This window comes from Penicillium subrubescens, assembly GCF_028828155.1.
Source record: "Penicillium subrubescens strain IBT 31985 chromosome Unknown utg000003l_segment0_segment0, whole genome shotgun sequence".
Classification (NCBI taxonomy): domain Eukaryota; kingdom Fungi; phylum Ascomycota; class Eurotiomycetes; order Eurotiales; family Aspergillaceae; genus Penicillium; species Penicillium subrubescens.
The window spans coordinates 1,668,370-1,685,081 of record NW_026643153.1 but is presented as its reverse complement, the minus strand read 5'-3'; the positions used below and the strand labels follow the sequence as shown (position 1 = coordinate 1,685,081).

At 52.1% G+C, this 16,712-nt stretch overlaps 9 protein-coding genes across 9 annotated transcripts; 4 read left to right on the top strand and 5 right to left on the bottom strand.

Annotated features, from left to right (window-relative positions):
- Positions 1 to 949: 949 nt before the first annotated feature.
- N7473_004637 (arrestin C-terminal domain-containing protein) lies at positions 950 to 2,360 on the top strand (the record flags this gene model as incomplete). Its single annotated transcript, XM_057150577.1, has 3 exons — positions 950 to 1,027; positions 1,162 to 2,046; positions 2,118 to 2,360. 3 exons carry the CDS (start codon positions 950 to 952, stop codon positions 2,358 to 2,360), a joined length of 1,206 nt encoding a protein of 401 aa, XP_057010687.1.
- Positions 2,361 to 3,114: 754 nt separating this feature from the next.
- On the bottom strand, positions 3,115 to 3,397 carry N7473_004636 (uncharacterized protein; the record flags this gene model as incomplete). The annotated part of the gene is made up of 2 exons (XM_057150576.1): positions 3,115 to 3,303; positions 3,359 to 3,397. 2 exons carry the CDS (start codon positions 3,395 to 3,397, stop codon positions 3,115 to 3,117), a joined length of 228 nt encoding a protein of 75 aa, XP_057010686.1.
- Positions 3,398 to 3,556: 159 nt separating this feature from the next.
- On the top strand, positions 3,557 to 5,014 carry N7473_004635 (tRNA-splicing endonuclease subunit SEN54 family protein; the record flags this gene model as incomplete). The annotated part of the gene is made up of 4 exons (XM_057150575.1): positions 3,557 to 3,669; positions 3,772 to 4,130; positions 4,184 to 4,522; positions 4,578 to 5,014. 4 exons carry the CDS (start codon positions 3,557 to 3,559, stop codon positions 5,012 to 5,014), a joined length of 1,248 nt encoding a protein of 415 aa, XP_057010685.1.
- A 42-nt stretch (positions 5,015 to 5,056) lies between these two features.
- Positions 5,057 to 7,191, bottom strand: N7473_004634 (NEDD8-activating enzyme E1 regulatory subunit). Its single transcript, XM_057150574.1, has 2 exons — positions 6,656 to 7,191; positions 5,057 to 6,599 (listed from the first exon to the last, which is right to left on the bottom strand). The coding sequence occupies exons 1-2, from the start codon at positions 7,028 to 7,030 to the stop codon at positions 5,289 to 5,291; spliced, it is 1,686 nt and encodes a 561-aa protein (XP_057010684.1). The 5' UTR covers positions 7,031 to 7,191; the 3' UTR covers positions 5,057 to 5,288.
- Positions 7,192 to 7,980: 789 nt separating this feature from the next.
- On the top strand, positions 7,981 to 9,407 carry N7473_004633 (ribose-5-phosphate isomerase RKI1; the record flags this gene model as incomplete). Its single annotated transcript, XM_057150573.1, has 3 exons — positions 7,981 to 8,083; positions 8,152 to 8,751; positions 8,847 to 9,407. 3 exons carry the CDS (start codon positions 7,981 to 7,983, stop codon positions 9,284 to 9,286), a joined length of 1,143 nt encoding a protein of 380 aa, XP_057010683.1. The 3' UTR covers positions 9,287 to 9,407.
- A 146-nt stretch (positions 9,408 to 9,553) lies between these two features.
- On the bottom strand, positions 9,554 to 10,788 carry N7473_004632 (WD40 repeat domain-containing protein; the record flags this gene model as incomplete). Its single annotated transcript, XM_057150572.1, has 3 exons — positions 9,554 to 10,370; positions 10,450 to 10,705; positions 10,779 to 10,788. The coding sequence occupies 3 exons, from the start codon at positions 10,786 to 10,788 to the stop codon at positions 9,554 to 9,556; spliced, it is 1,083 nt and encodes a 360-aa protein (XP_057010682.1).
- Positions 10,789 to 10,978: 190 nt separating this feature from the next.
- Positions 10,979 to 12,161, top strand: N7473_004631 (GTPase GPN2; the record flags this gene model as incomplete). The annotated part of the gene is made up of 3 exons (XM_057150571.1): positions 10,979 to 11,267; positions 11,334 to 11,434; positions 11,496 to 12,161. 3 exons carry the CDS (start codon positions 10,979 to 10,981, stop codon positions 12,159 to 12,161), a joined length of 1,056 nt encoding a protein of 351 aa, XP_057010681.1.
- A 145-nt stretch (positions 12,162 to 12,306) lies between these two features.
- Positions 12,307 to 13,014, bottom strand: N7473_004630 (Rpp14/Pop5 family protein; the record flags this gene model as incomplete). Its single annotated transcript, XM_057150570.1, has 2 exons — positions 12,307 to 12,692; positions 12,774 to 13,014. 2 exons carry the CDS (start codon positions 13,012 to 13,014, stop codon positions 12,307 to 12,309), a joined length of 627 nt encoding a protein of 208 aa, XP_057010680.1.
- Positions 13,015 to 13,767: 753 nt separating this feature from the next.
- N7473_004629 (uncharacterized protein) lies at positions 13,768 to 15,890 on the bottom strand (the record flags this gene model as incomplete). Its single annotated transcript, XM_057150569.1, has 3 exons — positions 13,768 to 15,291; positions 15,358 to 15,664; positions 15,751 to 15,890. The coding sequence occupies 3 exons, from the start codon at positions 15,888 to 15,890 to the stop codon at positions 13,768 to 13,770; spliced, it is 1,971 nt and encodes a 656-aa protein (XP_057010679.1).
- Positions 15,891 to 16,712: the final 822 nt, after the last annotated feature.

Below are 16,712 nucleotides of genomic sequence, written 5' to 3'. Positions count from 1 at the left end.
GTTGCGCCTGGCAACCGCAACAACCGCAACCAACGATTGTTCAAGGTTGCCCGCACGCGGCTCAACTGGTACCTGAGCTGGATTCATAACTGGAATTAGAGGGTCTGATGGGTTTCTACAGTATCTATAGCGCTCCAATGTGTAGATAAAATAGGTACCTCACGGAGAGAATGTGTATAGCGATCCGTAGATGAATTATACATTTTGTATTTCACCATCTATAGACTATTCTAACAAGTAAATTTAGGTAGGTTGAGGTACAGATATGTAGGGTGTTGCTTATAGCGAGATTTGACTTGACATAAGCTCGTACAATTGAATAACTAAGCGGACACCTTCCAATAGTTATATATTCCACAAGTAACATCCCCCTCGTCAACACGAGGTACTGTTGAGCTGAGGTGAGCACGCGGGCAGAATGACGACTCCGCCAGCCCTAACAGTCCAGTTGCAGCTTTCGAATTGGCCCGCAATGTAGATGCGCTGTCCATTTTATATATTCTCGTATTACCCATCCATCATAGACCAATGTCGTGAGTTATACCGCGCGCCTAAAAGGCATGATGCAATCGCGGCTCAAGTTAGGCCCGGCTGGGGGGGCTGGAGGTTCGCCCTTGAGCCTTCGAATGACCGCCTCCCCCCACATCGAGACTCATCGAAAGCTGCCCTCAGCTTCTCTTCCTTCTACCCAACCAACCTTGCGCTTCTCCACATCTATCAAACAAACTCTCCGTCCACACCCTTCGTATTTTGCCGCCGTGCTTCCAACTTCCAGCCGCACTTCCCGCTCCCAGCTGGAAATTGTCATCTTCCATCACGACCACCGCATCCCCCGTTGGGGGGCCACATATGAACCGTGCGACAGGGTCCCGAGGTCGCAGATTCCCCACAACTTCATTGCGCCCCCTCCGCCGCATGCCCATGGTGTTGCGGGAACAGTTCGATCGAGATGGCCGCCTTTGTGCGCGTTTCAGGCCCGGCAAATGGCAATTTTCTCATCGGATACCCCGGCATCTCTGCCACCATGGTAAGCGCCTGCTTCGATTGAATCTCCCCGCGGTTGTGCCTTGCTGTCCCTGGTTTCCCGATACCGCCAATCTATCCCCTTGGACGCGATGAAGATAGATAACCTCAGATCCACTGACATCACCCAAAATCCAGCCCCGAATCGAAGGTAAAGTCGAGATCCGGCCCAGCGTCGGTATTTCCGCCCCGGTCAATGTCTCCCTAGTCACTATCTCTCTCCTCCGCCGCGAGACCATTCACCCGTCCGCCGACTCTGTCACAAAGAAGCGCCTGGCGCCTCCTCGCAAGGAAATCACCGATATCGTCGGCAAGGAAATGCTATTATTTCGATGTCCCGCCGGAAAAGAATACGAGGAAGTCATTGCCATGGATCTACCATTTGTCCTATTTATCCCATTTGGCCGCGGCGGCCGCGATGCTTCAAGGCGGGTACCCCCCGCCAGTCTACAACTACCCAGTCGAACGGCCGAAACATACTACGAGATGGTCGTCATGGTACAACAAGGACACTCCGAACAACGCAAATACACCTTTCCCGTCCCCATCGCCCGCTACGACACCCTTTCCACCTTTGGCATGTATAATCGCCCTGAATCCGCTGAGCGGGTATCAGATCATCTCGTCACATTGGCTATCTCATTACCACGGTGGTCCTACGGTCCACTGGATCCTGTCAGTGTCTATGTGAAATTATCTCCAAACCAGGACTGGATGGGTAAGGCCCGGAAAGTCACTATCAGTAAGATCACCATTGGCATTGATGAGGAGATCATCTACAATCACGAGGGTGACGAGCCCCAGCGCAAGGTCAAGACCTTGGCTAAGAAAACAGAAGCTGTGGGCGTCAGGCTACCCCCGTCGGGTTATCTCACCAATCTGGGATTGGTGTTTCCAGCCAAAGACCTGCGGGATGCGGAAGGTATATTGCCGCGTAGTCGGACAGCGTTTCCCATGTATGGGGTGAGTGGGTTCACGACGACGGCGAGTTTGTATAAAATCGAGTATTACCTCACCGTGCGGGTAAGTTTGCTCTGCAAGTCTGCAAATGTATCAGATTATGAGATTTGGAAGCTGACCCTATGTCGCATCAGGCACATCTAACATCTGCGAGAGACATTACCATTCGCCAACCAATTGTGGTCTGCCCACTCGATCACGCTGGTTGTAAAGAGGAGATGGAAGCCATCGAGTTAGCCGCACGAGACGCCGCTCATGTGAACCCTGATAACCCAATGCTGCCACTACCATCCATCGTCCGACCCAATGATCCCAACGCTCTAGATTATCTTGGAGTGGCCTTGGTTGGGAATCAAAAGAAACCTCTGATCGACTGAGAACGCAGCGTCTGCCTGCATTACCCTAAATCCGTGGACATTCACCACACTCATCTCAAATCCTCCCGGGGGCTCCTTTGATGCACTGATTAGACTGCACAAGTGGATCGTTTGACTCCAATGGCTGCATGCAAAGGAGTCTAACGGGAGCCATCTCTCATAGGCACCGAACCCCCCGGGTAGCCTCTCGCCTCACCACACCATGTCATGTTATGTCTTATGATTGCATAGAGCTTGGAGTTTGTTACATGGCATTCTCGGAAGCTTGTTCAGCCTTTTCTTCAGGAGGGGAACGGGGTGTTTGGAGGGCCCATCTCTTTCTTCTTTGGATTTGTAGCTCGGGACCCGGGGCATTATAAGGCTGATATTTGATGTCTGGCCTACACAGGAATCTCCGGGTTTCATTCCCGACTACCATTCCCCCAATTTTTGCTCCGGCTCTGGTCGGGATCTGTAATCTTCTGTCTGAGCTGATTTGATTGATTTGATCTACTTCCAATCCGCTCTTGATATCACACTTTGAATACACACGTACCACTCTGTGGTGGCCGTACGTACTAGGTAGAGTTGAAATGTAAATGTCTAATCTTGCATTCGAGTAAAAAAAAAATAGTCGCAATTGAGTTTCCGTAAGCTGCTCCAGATCATCCGAGTGGATAGGACTATATTCTATCGATGGTCTGAGCCCAAGATAGGCAAAAAAATAACATGCGGGGTATCAAAAAGCAAAACTGCACCCTTTCCTGCAATGATTCTATTCTCCAATCTTCAGAAATCCCATAGCAGCACTGAGCATATCCGGGTCAACTACCTGCTCCTGACTTTGTGTCTGTTTTTGATTCTCGATGTCCTGCAGACATTCTTTGAGAATGTTCAGGATGGCTTGATATTGCCTCGATGATGGCCCGAATGTCTCGAGGGCGTTTTCAAGACTATTTGATATCTAGCAGAAAAAATTCAGTTTCAAATATATTTTAGTTTAAATATAGAGCACTCACCTTGCGCAGCAATTCATTGTAATCTGTATTGTCTGCCATCTCAAGTTCAGGATGTTGATGGGTTTAAGGAGAACCCCGTCAAAGCGGGCTGATGATAGCGCTTATCGATAAGCTCCGAATTTCTCGCGACGTCCGAACTTCGTCTTTGCGACTCATTCGACAATTACTCATTCGCCGCACTTTCCTCCGCAGATATCCATGGCGGACGCAGATGAGGATGCCGTCCGTGGCACTACGGTCGAGGCCACGCAAATTGAAGTCGATCTCTCCGACGAAACGCAGGACTTTCGCCTACTGAACCACCTCAATTTGTACGTGCTTTAGAACTGGCAAGCTGCCAACAGACTGCACTAGCTTCACAGCTATACCCTCCGCGGCGAATACCAAAGACTATATACTAACACTTCTAACAGCCTCACCGACACATCATCCTCCAGCCTCCCCCGCCGCGGCGAGAAAGACTTCGAGCCCAATCCAACCGAATTCCAAGCCGATGTCCTCTCCGCTTCCCGCCAGGCGATGCACAATGCGCTCGCGCACCCCCGTCTACACAACCCAAAGACTCAGGTCATTGCCATCTATGCCCCTGAAGGTCCTCCACCTGCGCCCGCGGTAACCCCGGGCCAGCCCAGTAGGGGCGCGAGTGTCTCGCCGGATGCATGTGTCTACGTTCCTTCTCCCAAGGGCCAATATTTCAAGAGTATGGGACAAGCGGATCGGAAGGGTGTTATCTGGTTGTTGCCCGAGGAGGCGTTATACCTGCTTGAGCGGGGTAGTTTGGATATTCGTTGGCCTACTTCGATTACGGGGGGACTACTGTTGGAGAGGGGAGTGAGGAGGAGGAGTTGTCGATTCCGATGAGTTTGCAGGCGGCTTATACGTGTCTCATTGGAAGAGGTGGGTTGACCCTTGAGCGGTTTACGGTCTTCTCGAGCTTGAAGAGGATCGGATATGCTATTTCTCGAGCGCCGGGGTGGGACGATTCTACGGAGGTAGACGATTCGGTCGATGAACACAGCCGCGATTCCTATACGCAGCCTCTCAAGCGCGGCGCAGGTCTCGCCGGTATCCTGGGAAGCATCTTCAACTGGATCAATGATCCAAAATCCACATCCTCTATGGCGGCTGGTCCCGTCATCGGATATGGAATCCATCGTAATTACGGTAAGTCTCACCCACACTCCTCTCACAGATAACACATCTAACCAAAACTCCACAGCTGATATTTACAAAAAACTCGCCCTAATCCCCTGGTACGACCCAACCCTCGCACCCACACGAAACACTCTCAACACATCCGCCCCCTTCCGCGTAATCTTCTACGTCTACAAACCCTCAACACCCATCAAAAAATCCGCCCTCCCACCTCCAGACTTCCGCATCGCAGTCATAAACACCCGCGAACAAACCACCGCCCCGACTCTCCCGGAGCTTAGCGCGCTCCTGGAAAGTACACCGCTTGATCCACCGCGCGGCGAGAAAATGGAGCGTCAGATGTATATGCGGTTACGGCATGGGTATCGCAATGTTATTTTGGCGGTTGTGGATCAGGGGGTTACTAGTTTCTTGAGGGTGGCGGATGTTGCATTTGGGAAGGAGAGGTTGTTTGAGGGTTCGAGTGCGCCGACGGGGCCGAAGAAGGGGGGGAAATTTTAGGAAGAAGAAGAGGTGATTATGCTCATTGCTTGAGCTGAATTTCCAGAGCCTCGATAGATATGTGGTTCATTCGGTTATTTCGAGCTTCAGATGAGACGAAACGAGCTGAGGACAGCTCAAGATACGATCAAACCTCTACCCAATCGACATGTCTGTCCCATCTATATGGAATTCATTTTTAATGATAAATACCACAATGCACACAAATCATAAATCATAACAGCCATGAATTTAGTCCCCCGCGCTATCAAGCGCATCCAGCCAGCAACCCTCCTTAAAGCCTATACATCTCACTCCGACTCCGCGCCCCATCGAACACACAAGTATTATCAAGCGGCACATACTGTCTGGTAAGAACCTTGAGCGCCTCTTGCGCAACAAGACCACCAGTTAGAGACGAGATGTTATGCAACTCGCCACCCTCTGCACGGCGAAGTTCCTGGATAGCATTATCGATGCTCTCACGGACATCCTCGTCAAGGGGAACGGGTTGGTCACGACTCAGCAGAGCGAGGATACGCTCGGTGTGGCTGGTCCATAGACCCTCGTCATCAATGGAAAGCTGGATGCCTTGTTGGCCACTGCTTTGAATTTCATCCACGACTGCGTCGAGGACCTGGGTTGCGATGAACACTGAGATCAGGGAATCGGGCGTGTTCAGTTGATTCCGGATAGCCTTGAGCGTCATTGAATCGCTGTCACTGCTGATTTGAGGCACGGCACGGCCATGCACGACCTTGATATGGGCGGCGTTCTTGCAGAAGACTTCAATCTCGCGCTCGAGAATTTGCGGAGTGGATCGGCCGAGTTGAGACTCCAGCTGGCGTATCGTAGCGGTGACTTCTTCCACGTCCCGGCGGGCTTTGCTCTTGTAGATATTTTGCAATGCGACATAGTCGGCTGATTGGGCTTTCATGTCGGGGAGGGATCCTGGTAGGGGTAGCACGCCGTGGGTAGTGTAGAAGGTACTGATTGCAGACGCGATCACCCAAAAGTCTACTGATTGGGGTGTCAATTGCTTGCACTGTTCCATTTCAAAGATCTCGCGGGTAGAGCTGCGTAGACTGAATGGTGAGATCGTCTTGAGTACTGCTGCAACCGCCTCATCAAAGTTCTCCTCGCCACCTTCGGCGTTGTCAGTGCGTGTGTTCGAGCGGACGAATTCCCGGAATTCGGTCTTCTCCTTGTAGCTGCCAGGCGCATTGCCTTCGTGTGCTTGCTTCCACTGCTCGAGGAAGTGGAGTAGGAGCAAGATATATGGAACGTGGCCGTGTTTGTGGTCGTCCATGGCAGTCAAGTCTTCAAGGCCCGCAGCGGCAGCGGCAAGTTCTGGCCAGGGGTTGAGAAGGCGCAGGTCCTGCGTTGTCTCTGGGTCTGGGTGCGTCTCGACAATGGGAAACTCCGCATCCAGCTGCAACGAAAAAGTTGAATAGAATCCAACTGAATGAACATACAACACAGGAATGCCAAGTCTCTGCGCTTGCTGGGTGAGAGAGCCCAGAGATGACCGATTGGTCGGACCAGAGATGATCACCAGCTTATGCCGGGGCAAGAAGTCTGGATCGTTGAGAAGCTCCGTGATATGCTTTACCTTTGAATTAGAACATTGAATTTGAGACACCTAGAAGAAAATAAACATACCTTGGAATAAGAGTAGCCTTGAACGTCAGGATTCAACTCCCGCAACAGCCGGCATGTCTCTTCCGCACGGGACTTGCCAAGCGACTCCTCTTCCAAGAAGAAATTCACCCCAAGATCGGATTCAGTGACAGTAGCTGGGTCCACGATAGTGAATCCTCCGATACCTGGCAAGACCAGGTTCTTGAGGGCCTCCACGCCAACAACGCCAGAGACTCCGGTACTATTGGCGCCTATCGGGCCGTCGGAGTTCACCAACAGCACACGGGAATCCTCCAGGGCTTGCTGACCTGTGGCAGCCCATAATCGCAGTTGGCGGTCATACTTGCGTTCCTTGGAGGTTGGCCCTGCTAATGCGGCGGGAAAGGATTCAGTCATGGTTGAAGAGGTTGGTGTAACTGATGGAATGGGCGTGGAGAAGCGAAGATGCTGAATTTTTGAAGAATCAAATCATGCAACAGTTTTGTTTTGACTGTCTGCCAGTTCCTTTTATTTGTGATGATCACTTCTGAGCTGGTCTGATGGTGTTATCCAACAACTTCAGTTGAAGTTGAAGTGTTGTTGATGCGTGGTGGTTTGACTAAGCTACGTGGGGGACTGGCGGCCTGATCTTCAAGGCATAAACAGAGCCTCACCTAAGATGGGAAGTAACAAAGACTCAGATAATAGAGCACAGAAGGGATCAATGCATGTAATTTGTGGATTATTCATTGGAGAACACCACTAGTATAGAGTATCAATCAGAGTAAGTATACAAGAGCTATTTATCAAAATCTATAGCTATCACCCAATGTAGATTGCGTTGCGATAAGCTGTCAAAATTAAACTGTTCTACCCTCCAATATAGACCCTAAAAGAAACACAATTTAGTAACTAATGACTGAATCTACTGTATTCTGTATGCGGTCTATATATGGTCAGAAATGAGAGCAGAACAGGAGAGCCAGGCGATATAGCTACTATCATTTTTGATCTCTGCTCTGTTCCATTTCTAGACCTTAATTTTTTGGCCCAAATCCCTACGAACGCCTAAAACGTCAAGCTCTAGTCGATCATCGTTTCGGCCAAAAAAAAGTAGTTTTGAACGGCGATCCTATTCAAATCTACTTTTTTTCTTGAACTAAGGGGAAAGCACTATGGAATGTAACTGGCGAGTCTGATGTAGAGAAGTAGCGATAGTTGGTAGAGTTGTAGTAGTATAGTCTACAGATAGCAATGAGCCAGGAAGTAACTTATTTGATCAACTACCAGTATGAAGGTATCACAGTGGAGGGGAATGGGTATCTAGACCTCAATTCAAAACCAAGAATTTAATTTAATCCCTTTGAATGCCTCCCCCCACTCCTCCGTGGTTCTACTTACTGCATTCAGAAGTCCAACAACCCCACATCGCGATCAACACCAATGACGCTCTCCTGCAGGTCCAACGTGGTTTGACGGGCCTGATTACTCCGAACTAAATTCGCTGTCAGCGACAGCTAACAAACTAAAACCTCCAGACCGGGTTCCAGAAGAAGAAACGGGCTCAATCCATAAACTCTTCCGAGTTCCCTCCCTCATGGTCCCTCTGCCCCGGTTTTCTTTTCTCCGCGTCACCCCTCCTCTTCGTTCTCTTCCGCAATCGCCCCGCCTCCACCTTCACTTTCAATTTCAATCTCGACCGAGACTCACCTCTTCCTTCACCACCCCCCTCCTCCTTCTCCCCCGCCACCTTGCTACAATGGCCGACGCCGTCGAAGCCGCTAAGCGCGCTGCCGCAAAGACCGCTGTCGCCAATCACTACCCCGAAAACGCTCGCTGGGTCGGCATTGGCAGCGGCACTACTATCGTCTACGTTGTCGAGGCGATCAAGGCTCTTGGTGTTGATACCTCCAACACTCGCTATGTGCCTACGGGTTACCAGTCGCGCCAACTGATTGTCAGTGCTGGACTGACTGCTGTCGAGTTTGACGCTGTGCCTGCAGGGACCGTCCTGGATGTCGCATTTGACGGCGCTGACGAGGTCGACGATGATTTGAACTGTATCAAGGGTGGTGGCGCCTGTCTGTTCCAGGAGAAGATTGTCGCGATGCAGGCTAAGCAGTTCATTTGCGTTGCCGGTAAGACTTGGATCAGTCTACGATCTCCCGTGGAATTCTTTAAGAGGGGAAAAAAAAACGCACATCTACTGACTCACACACCCTCTACTATCTAGACTCCCGCAAACTCCAATCCCGCCTCCTCACCAACTGGAAATACATCCCCATCGAAGTCGCCCCCATCGCCGCTTACCGCGTCCTAAACAAACTCCTCGAACTCGGCGCCATCAACCCCATCATCCGCACCAACAAGGACCCCAAGCAAGGCCCCCTCAAGACCGACCAGGACTTCTTCCTCATCGACGCCCCCTTCAAGCCGCTCCTGACCAAGGCCGACGTTGCCAATGGCCAGGATGGTTCTGGCAAGGACGGTGTTTGGGAGGTCAACTTGCTTGCGCGCGAGATTAAGCAGATCACTGGTGTTTTGGATGTTGGTATTTTCTCTGGGTTGACGGGGCCTGAGGCTACTGCTGCGGGTGGTGTTGGTGGTCAGCGGCCTGTTGCGGCGTACTTTGGTATGCCTGATGGGTCTGTTTCGGTGCGGAAGGCGCTGTAAAAGGGGAATTTGATTGGGGGATTGACGACCCTGTACAGCATGGGAATGGCATGGACGTGATATAGCGCAAGTCCTTATATATATACTAGATGATACCAAGATGCCTAGAAACGAAGAGACGTTTGTTTTTGTATTACATCTACTGTCAGGACTACTGGTAGTTGCCAATTGAACATGATTCATTTCATTAGATTCGGTCCTTGGTATCAAAAGGGTGCTCACAGGACTCCATCCTCAGCAAGCATATCTACCTCGTCTTCCTGAGATCTATTTCGCTCCTTTGCCCTTGGCTTCTGTCTCACCCAGCTCCTTGACAATAATCTTCACAACTCCCTCAGGAACATCATCCTTTCCATCCTCAAACCCAGGGCTAATCGCAATGGCCAAGTACTTTCCATTACCGCTGAACCCGAGAGCAGCCACGCTGGAAGGATACTTCTGGTACTGGCGAATACGGCGCTTGGAGATACCATCCCACAGCGCAACGACGCCGTCACCTCCACCGGATGCGAACGTGCCGTGGATAGGGTGGAAAGCGAGCGCATTGACCGGGTAGACGACATCGACGCCATCCTCGGCGGTCTGGCGGTGACACTTGAATGCGTACTTGCGGGCCTGAGATTCGGGAGAGGGGTCGAACCATTCGACTGCCACACGGCCCTCGATACTGGATGAAGCATACCCAGCGTCGTCGGGCATGCACGCAACACACCGTGTCATAAACTTCAAGCTGCTTTCCCGCCGTTGCCATGGCTCAATCTCCACTTTGTTTCCATCAGCGGTATCGCTGTCCGCCTGTGCGGTTAGGAGGGCCAATGCCTTCAGGTCGTAGATGTGCAGGGCGCGCGAGGCCATAGCCACCACCAACTTGGTGGGTGTGAGAGATAGAGAGAAGGGCTTCGAGGGGAGAGGAATAGTGGATGGAATGGATTGGGTGTTTGTGCCGGCGTCGGGGCGGTGCACATGGAGGGTTGAGTCCCAGGAACCGGAGATGATGAGGTTGTGTTCGCGACTGTAGACAACGTTTCGCACGCCGGCTTCGTGGCTGCTCATGACAGTTTGTTCCGATGTGTTTAGGTCAATCCTGGATCAATTAGCATATAGCCACACCAGGATTAGGTGCCATGCAAGCTGCAAATAAAGCTCGCGATTGTCTAACTTACTTCCGCACATCCCAGTCCAAACCCGCGGTATAGATCTCATTCTCGTTCTCGCCGAAGCAGACATCCAGTACCGGAGCGCGGTGCTCAAACTTCTGCAGGAGCTTCCCTTCACCTACTGCACCGTTCTCGTCTCGGAGGTCGTACAGATAAACATTCTTGTCCCATGACGAAACAACCATCCGCGTCGAGTTGGGGTCTGGCGAGAACTTTAAAGCGGAGATAGCGTCCGTAGGCGGCGACGCCACGGTGAATTGATCTGAAAGATGTTAGCTCAGCTCTAGCTTAGCTCTAAAAGGCAGTTTTCCAGTCCAGGGTGGTGCACAACTCACTTGACGACATCTTTGACGGAGAATGCGGTGTTGAAGAGTAGCGGATCGATCATTGGAGCTAGCTCCAAGAGGGCCTTTTCTGCCCATCTCCACCGCCATCGCATTCCCCGCGCTGTTCGATAAGGGCAAAAAAAGTGTCACCGCTTCTACTTCAGTTTCTCCTCGCGAGTCTGTCTCTTTTCAATAAGCATATATTCAAAATGCCTTTTGCACAGCTTGTAATTGGCCCCCCTGGTGCAGGCAAGTCCACTTACTGCAATGGAATGCACCAGTTCCTCGGTGCGATCGGCCGGAAGTGCTCGGTGGTGAATCTGGACCCCGCCAATGACAAGACCTCATACCCGTGCGCGCTGGACGTGCGCGATCTGGTGACGCTGGAGGAGATTATGGATGAACATAAGCTGGGGCCGAATGGAGCTACGCTTTATGCGTTGGAGGATCTTGAGGAGAACTTTGACTGGTTGGAGGAGGGGTTGAAAGAGCTTGGGGGTATGTTGGATCTATCCTATATCCTACTGTCCTTGAGCTCGTGTGCTAATCAGTGGTGATATGCAGAGGACTATGTTATATTCGACTGTCCCGGTCAAGTCGAGCTTTTCACACACCACTCCTCATTACGCAATATCTTCTTTAAGATCCAGAAGATGGGCTATCGAGTATGTCTTGGCCCTGAATCAGCAGAGATTCAAGACCGACCTAGCTAATACCTCACTACAGCTAATAGTCATTCACCTTATTGACTCCTACGCCCTAACTCTCCCATCAATGTACATATCCGCCCTCCTCCTCTCCCTCCGCGCCATGCTCCAACTCGACCTCCCACACCTAAACGTCCTAACCAAAATCGACAACCTTTCAAACTACACAAACCTCCCCTTCAACCTAGACTTCTACACCGAAGTCCAAGACCTCAATTATCTCCTCCCACACCTCGAAGCCGAGTCCTCGCGCCTGACAAATTCCAAGTTCAGCGCTTTGAATACCGCGATTATCGATCTTGTCGAGGAATTCGGACTTGTAGCGTTTGAGACTCTGGCTGTGGAAGATAAGAAGAGTATGATGAATTTGCTGAAAGCGATTGATCGGGCTAGTGGGTATGCATTTGGGCCTGCGGAGGGCGCTAATGATACTGTTTGGTCGGTTGCGGTGAGGGAGGGGATGGGTGGGATGGATGTGAGGGATGTGCAGGAGCGGTGGTTGGATGCTAAGGATGAATATGATGCGTTGGAGCGGGAGGAGTTGGAAGAGATTGCAAAGATGGAGGAGAAGGCGAGGCAATCTGCGATGGGTCCAGGAATGGATGATCTTGATGATGATGAGCTGGCGAATTGGAGTGGGCCAGTGCCGGATAGTGGGATCACAGTACGGCGCAAGCAGACATGATCCGATAGATCATTTTGAAGATCTCCCTCCCTTGGGGGGAGGATATGTATTATACCAAAAAAAGTCAAATGGGGTATCATAATGTACAGTCCATCCCAACCACTGCCTTGCTCTCTAGTATGATGATGATCGAGACCGGGATATCTCAATCACTATCATCAAACATCCCCTCATCCTCATCCTCATCCATAACACTAGTCATAACAGCCTTCACATTCCCCCTCTCAACCCCGGAAATCAAATCCCCCAAAACCCCCTTCTCCTCCAACCCCCTAACACGAACAATCTCCCGCCTCGCCCTCCGAATAGCCTCCTCCTCCGCCTTCCGCATCGTCCCCGAAACCCTCAAAACCCGAAATACACACGGCCGTTCCCGCCCTCCATTCGGCCTCCTCTGTCCAGCTCCGCCTGTACCGGGTTCCGTCACGGCGGGGGCGTGAGTCATATACGTGAGCGCGGACCAGACGAGGCGGAATGAGGCGCGGGGGCACCGAATTATGGCTGTTGATGTAGCCGGGGAGAGATATTTCACTGGAAACCGCAGCTAGTCAGTCTACATGTCCCATCTCAGGTGTCTAGAGGGAGTGAATCATGGAAAAGCTAGCTACCTACCTTGAACCCCCGTCGCAGAAGCACCCCCCAATTTACCCACCCCCCAATCCCCATACATCTCCCCGACTTCCTCGCGGATCATCTTCGCCAGTAACCCCGGCGTCAACGCGTCAGAGGTCGGTGCGTGGATGGCTAGTTGGGCGGCGTGTGGTCCGCTGGACACCGTTTTTGTGGAGGGCCATGTGGTTGAGTCGGGGTAGAGGATGTCTAGGAGGAGGTAGCGGTTTTTGAGGCGGACCATTTTGGGATTGTTGTGTTGGGAGAGTAGAGGCTGGAGATTGGAAGTATGTTGGTTGGAGCACAGGTGGGCGGAAAAAAGATTGGATGCAGTTGCTGATAAGCGATAAGGCTGAAATGTGGACGGACTCATGGAGCTATGGAGTAGTAGGGACTGTGGAGCACGAGGGCACCGCGAGGGCACGATATCGGATATGATAGGCATTGACATCTGTCTGCATGTACAGGATGGTAGAAACTGAGTATGAGAATCATGATGAATTGAATGTCAAATTTTAGATAAATTGATTTCAGGGAATATTCGTTCAGATCGTCATACAGATCCAGTCTACCAGTCTCAGGAGTCTACAATCTCTACAATCAACAAAGTATTCATCATGCAAGAGGGCACGTTCATTAGGTCCCCAGAGAGGTCTAGTCATCTAAACAAAATTAAAAAACAGATCCGTAGTCGGGCGTCGCACCGTTTTCTCCATCCGGGACATCCCCATCAGGGCCGCGGTTTTAAGCCCACCACAAAAGGCAGGCGCAGTAAACATGGCATACACGCAAAGACTGCTTCAAGAAACAAGACAAAAAAATAGAAAACCAAACAGGGATTCAACCCATCCAAACTCCACCGCCGGAACCAGAACCATATATATGCCAAGGAGTGGTTCTCACGACGGACTGTATGCCACCAGCGGACGGGCGCTGCAAATCATATCATGTGTGTGGGGGGTAAGAGGGAAAATAGAGAGAAAAAAGGGCATCAAAATCACATGTTGACCTCAACGCGACCCTCGGCACCACCCTTCTGCAGGGTGGGGAGGAGGTAGGTGATGTCGTCCCAGGGGTGGCGGTACAGACCGGTGCGGAGACGCTTCTGGTCGAGGTAGTGGGCAATCAGACCGATGGAGCGACCCAGAACGAACAGACCGTTGAGGACACCCATGCGCATGTAGTCCTCGACCTCCTCGTCGGAGAAGGCACCGCAGTTGCGGAGCAGGTCAACGAAGCAGACAGCAACACAGCCGTCGACGTTGAGAATCAGGTTGTCCTTCTTGGAGGTGGTGACGGTCTCAACGGCAATGGCGTAGTCGAGCAGCTTGGTGCTGGGGAAGTGCTTCTTGACAAACTCCTTGACAAGCTCGACACGGAGATCGGGGTTGTTGCGGGACTTGACCTTGTGGCCGATACCGGGGATGAGCTTGTTCTCCTTGCGCATGATGTCGACGAAGTCACGGGGGCTGAGACCCTTGTCGAAGGCCTTGGTGAACTCCTCAGCGGCACCGTCAAGGGCACCACCGAAGCGGGAACCGATGGTCAGGAGACCGGAGACGAGGGCACTGATCAGGTCCTTACCAGCACGGGTGGTGATGATGGTGTTCATGGCACCGGACACGGCGGGACCGTGATCGGCAGTGAGCATGAGAACCATCTCCAAGAACTTGCTGGCGTAGGGGGGCAGGCGGCGGCGGAACCACAGCAGAGACATGACACCACCGATACCAATGTCCTCCTTGAAGACGTCGGAGATGGGCATTCCGGCGTAGAGCAGCTCCTGGCCACGGTCGTCGGAGATGGTGGAAATGAAGGCAGCGGGCTTACGGACGAGACCCAGCTCCTGGGCCCAGGAGTAGTCAATGGGGATCTTGGGAACAACGGGCTCGGGGGCAGGCTTGATGTTGCCCTTCTGGACCTCGGCATCGTACACCTGCTTGAGGAGCTGGGGCAGGTCCTCGAAGGTCTCGGGGACGTGGATACCAGCCTCACGCATGGCCTGGTTCTTGTAGACGGCAGTCTCGAGCTGGGAGTTGGCAGAAGCACCGGCGTGACCGAACTGGACCTCGGTCTTGAACATGCTGGCGCAAGTACCGATAGCCCAAGCAACGATGGGCTTGGTGATGATGCCGTTCTTGATGGCCTCGATCACACGGTACTCCTCAACACCACCGACCTCACCGAGCAGGACAAGGATCTTGCACTCGGGCTCGGCCTGGTAGCGGAGCAAGTGGTCAATGAAGGTGGTACCGGGGTAACGGTCACCACCGATGGCGACACCCTCGTAGACACCGTCGGTGTTCTGAGAGATGATGTTGTTCAGCTCGTTGGACATACCACCGGACTTGGAAACGTAGCCGACGGAACCCTTGCGGTAGAGCTTGGAGGCAACGATGTTGTCCATCATACCACCAGTGTTACCGATCTTGTAGGAACCGGGCTTGATACCACCGACGGTAGCGGGACCAATGATGGTGATACCCTTCTCCTTGGCAGCAACGAGGATCTCACGAGCACGCTATCATCGAAGTTAGTCTCTAGTCCTCAATTGCACGGGTCAACTCTTGTTGTAGGCTTCACTTACACGCTCGGGGACACCCTCGGCAATGATAGCGATGGAGCGGATCTGGGGGCAGTTCATGAGCTCCATGGTGGAGCTGTAGACGGAACGGGAGGAGGCGAAGTTGACAACGGTGTCAACGTCGGGGTGCTTGGCCATGGCCTTCTCGACGTCCTGGTAGACGGGGAGGAGGGTCTCGCTGGTACCCCAGTACATCTTGCTGACGAACTGACCACCGAAGGTGTAGATGATACCGGCCACGGAGGGGGTGGAACGCTTGCAAATGAAGTCAAAGTCGAGCATGCCCTGCACGGCTCGGGGTTGCATGCCACTAGAGGTGCGAGTGTTAGCAAGGACATTGATCCTTGTTGCTTCGTTTCTGGGAGGTTTGAAGGGTTCCCCCACAGGTTGACTTACTATACGAAGCATCGTGTCTTGTTGTGGAAGAGAGCGTTCTGGAGGGGAGAGAGCACACGGCTGGGAGGGTTGAAGCGGGTGATGTTGTCGTTGGCATTCTGCACGCCGTTGCCGGCGGCGGACAGGGAAGAGGAGGGCATGATGATTATCTGGAGGAATTGAGGTGTTAGGCTTTTAATTGATGGTGGTGATGTCTTAGTTTGTCCGATAGTGGGAGGTGTGTAGGTGAATCGACGTTGCACCGTAGGGATGGCAGAGTGGTGACGCCGTGAGTTGGAGGAGGATGGATGGATGGATTGGGGGGGAGGACACTCACGTATGTATGTAGAACAGCCCAAGAGAATAAGGAGAATGAGGAGAAAGAAGGAGAAGGAGAAATGACAAGACAAGAGGAAGCAAGTCAACAGGAGAGCAGCGTTGAGAAAAATCCGCGGGGCCGAGTACTCGCAGGTACGGTGTACAGCTCCTCCTGCGGTAATTTTTAGTTTCTGGTGGTTTAGTTGATTTACAAGTTGAAGGTGGGTGGGACTGGGGGGCGTTACGGGGCTGTATGAGTTATATCAAGTGTATGAGCTGTACGAGCTGTATAGGCCATACGAGGGGGAAGAGGTCAAGTATGGTGGGGGTGGTCTTTTCTCAACAACTCCAACCAAAATTAGCAGTCAATTATACTCCGTTTCTGCAGTTACCGAGAGCGGAAAGTGACTTACCGTCCAGCAGTCCCCAAAGTACCGGGTACCATCGAGACTGGTCGCCCCACTGTGGGTAGATCTCTAAAATTACCACACCACCAGGTACCCGGCACTCCCACTTCACCGCCCGGACTGGTATCCCCGAGTCTATCACTATGTACTATGCTAGGAGAATAAACTCGGGCATCGGAGTATAGTAGTCATTGACTCTGGCTGTCTCGTGCCATTGTCAGCCATTGAGCATCGTTCGGACTACGATCCATCTGCAGT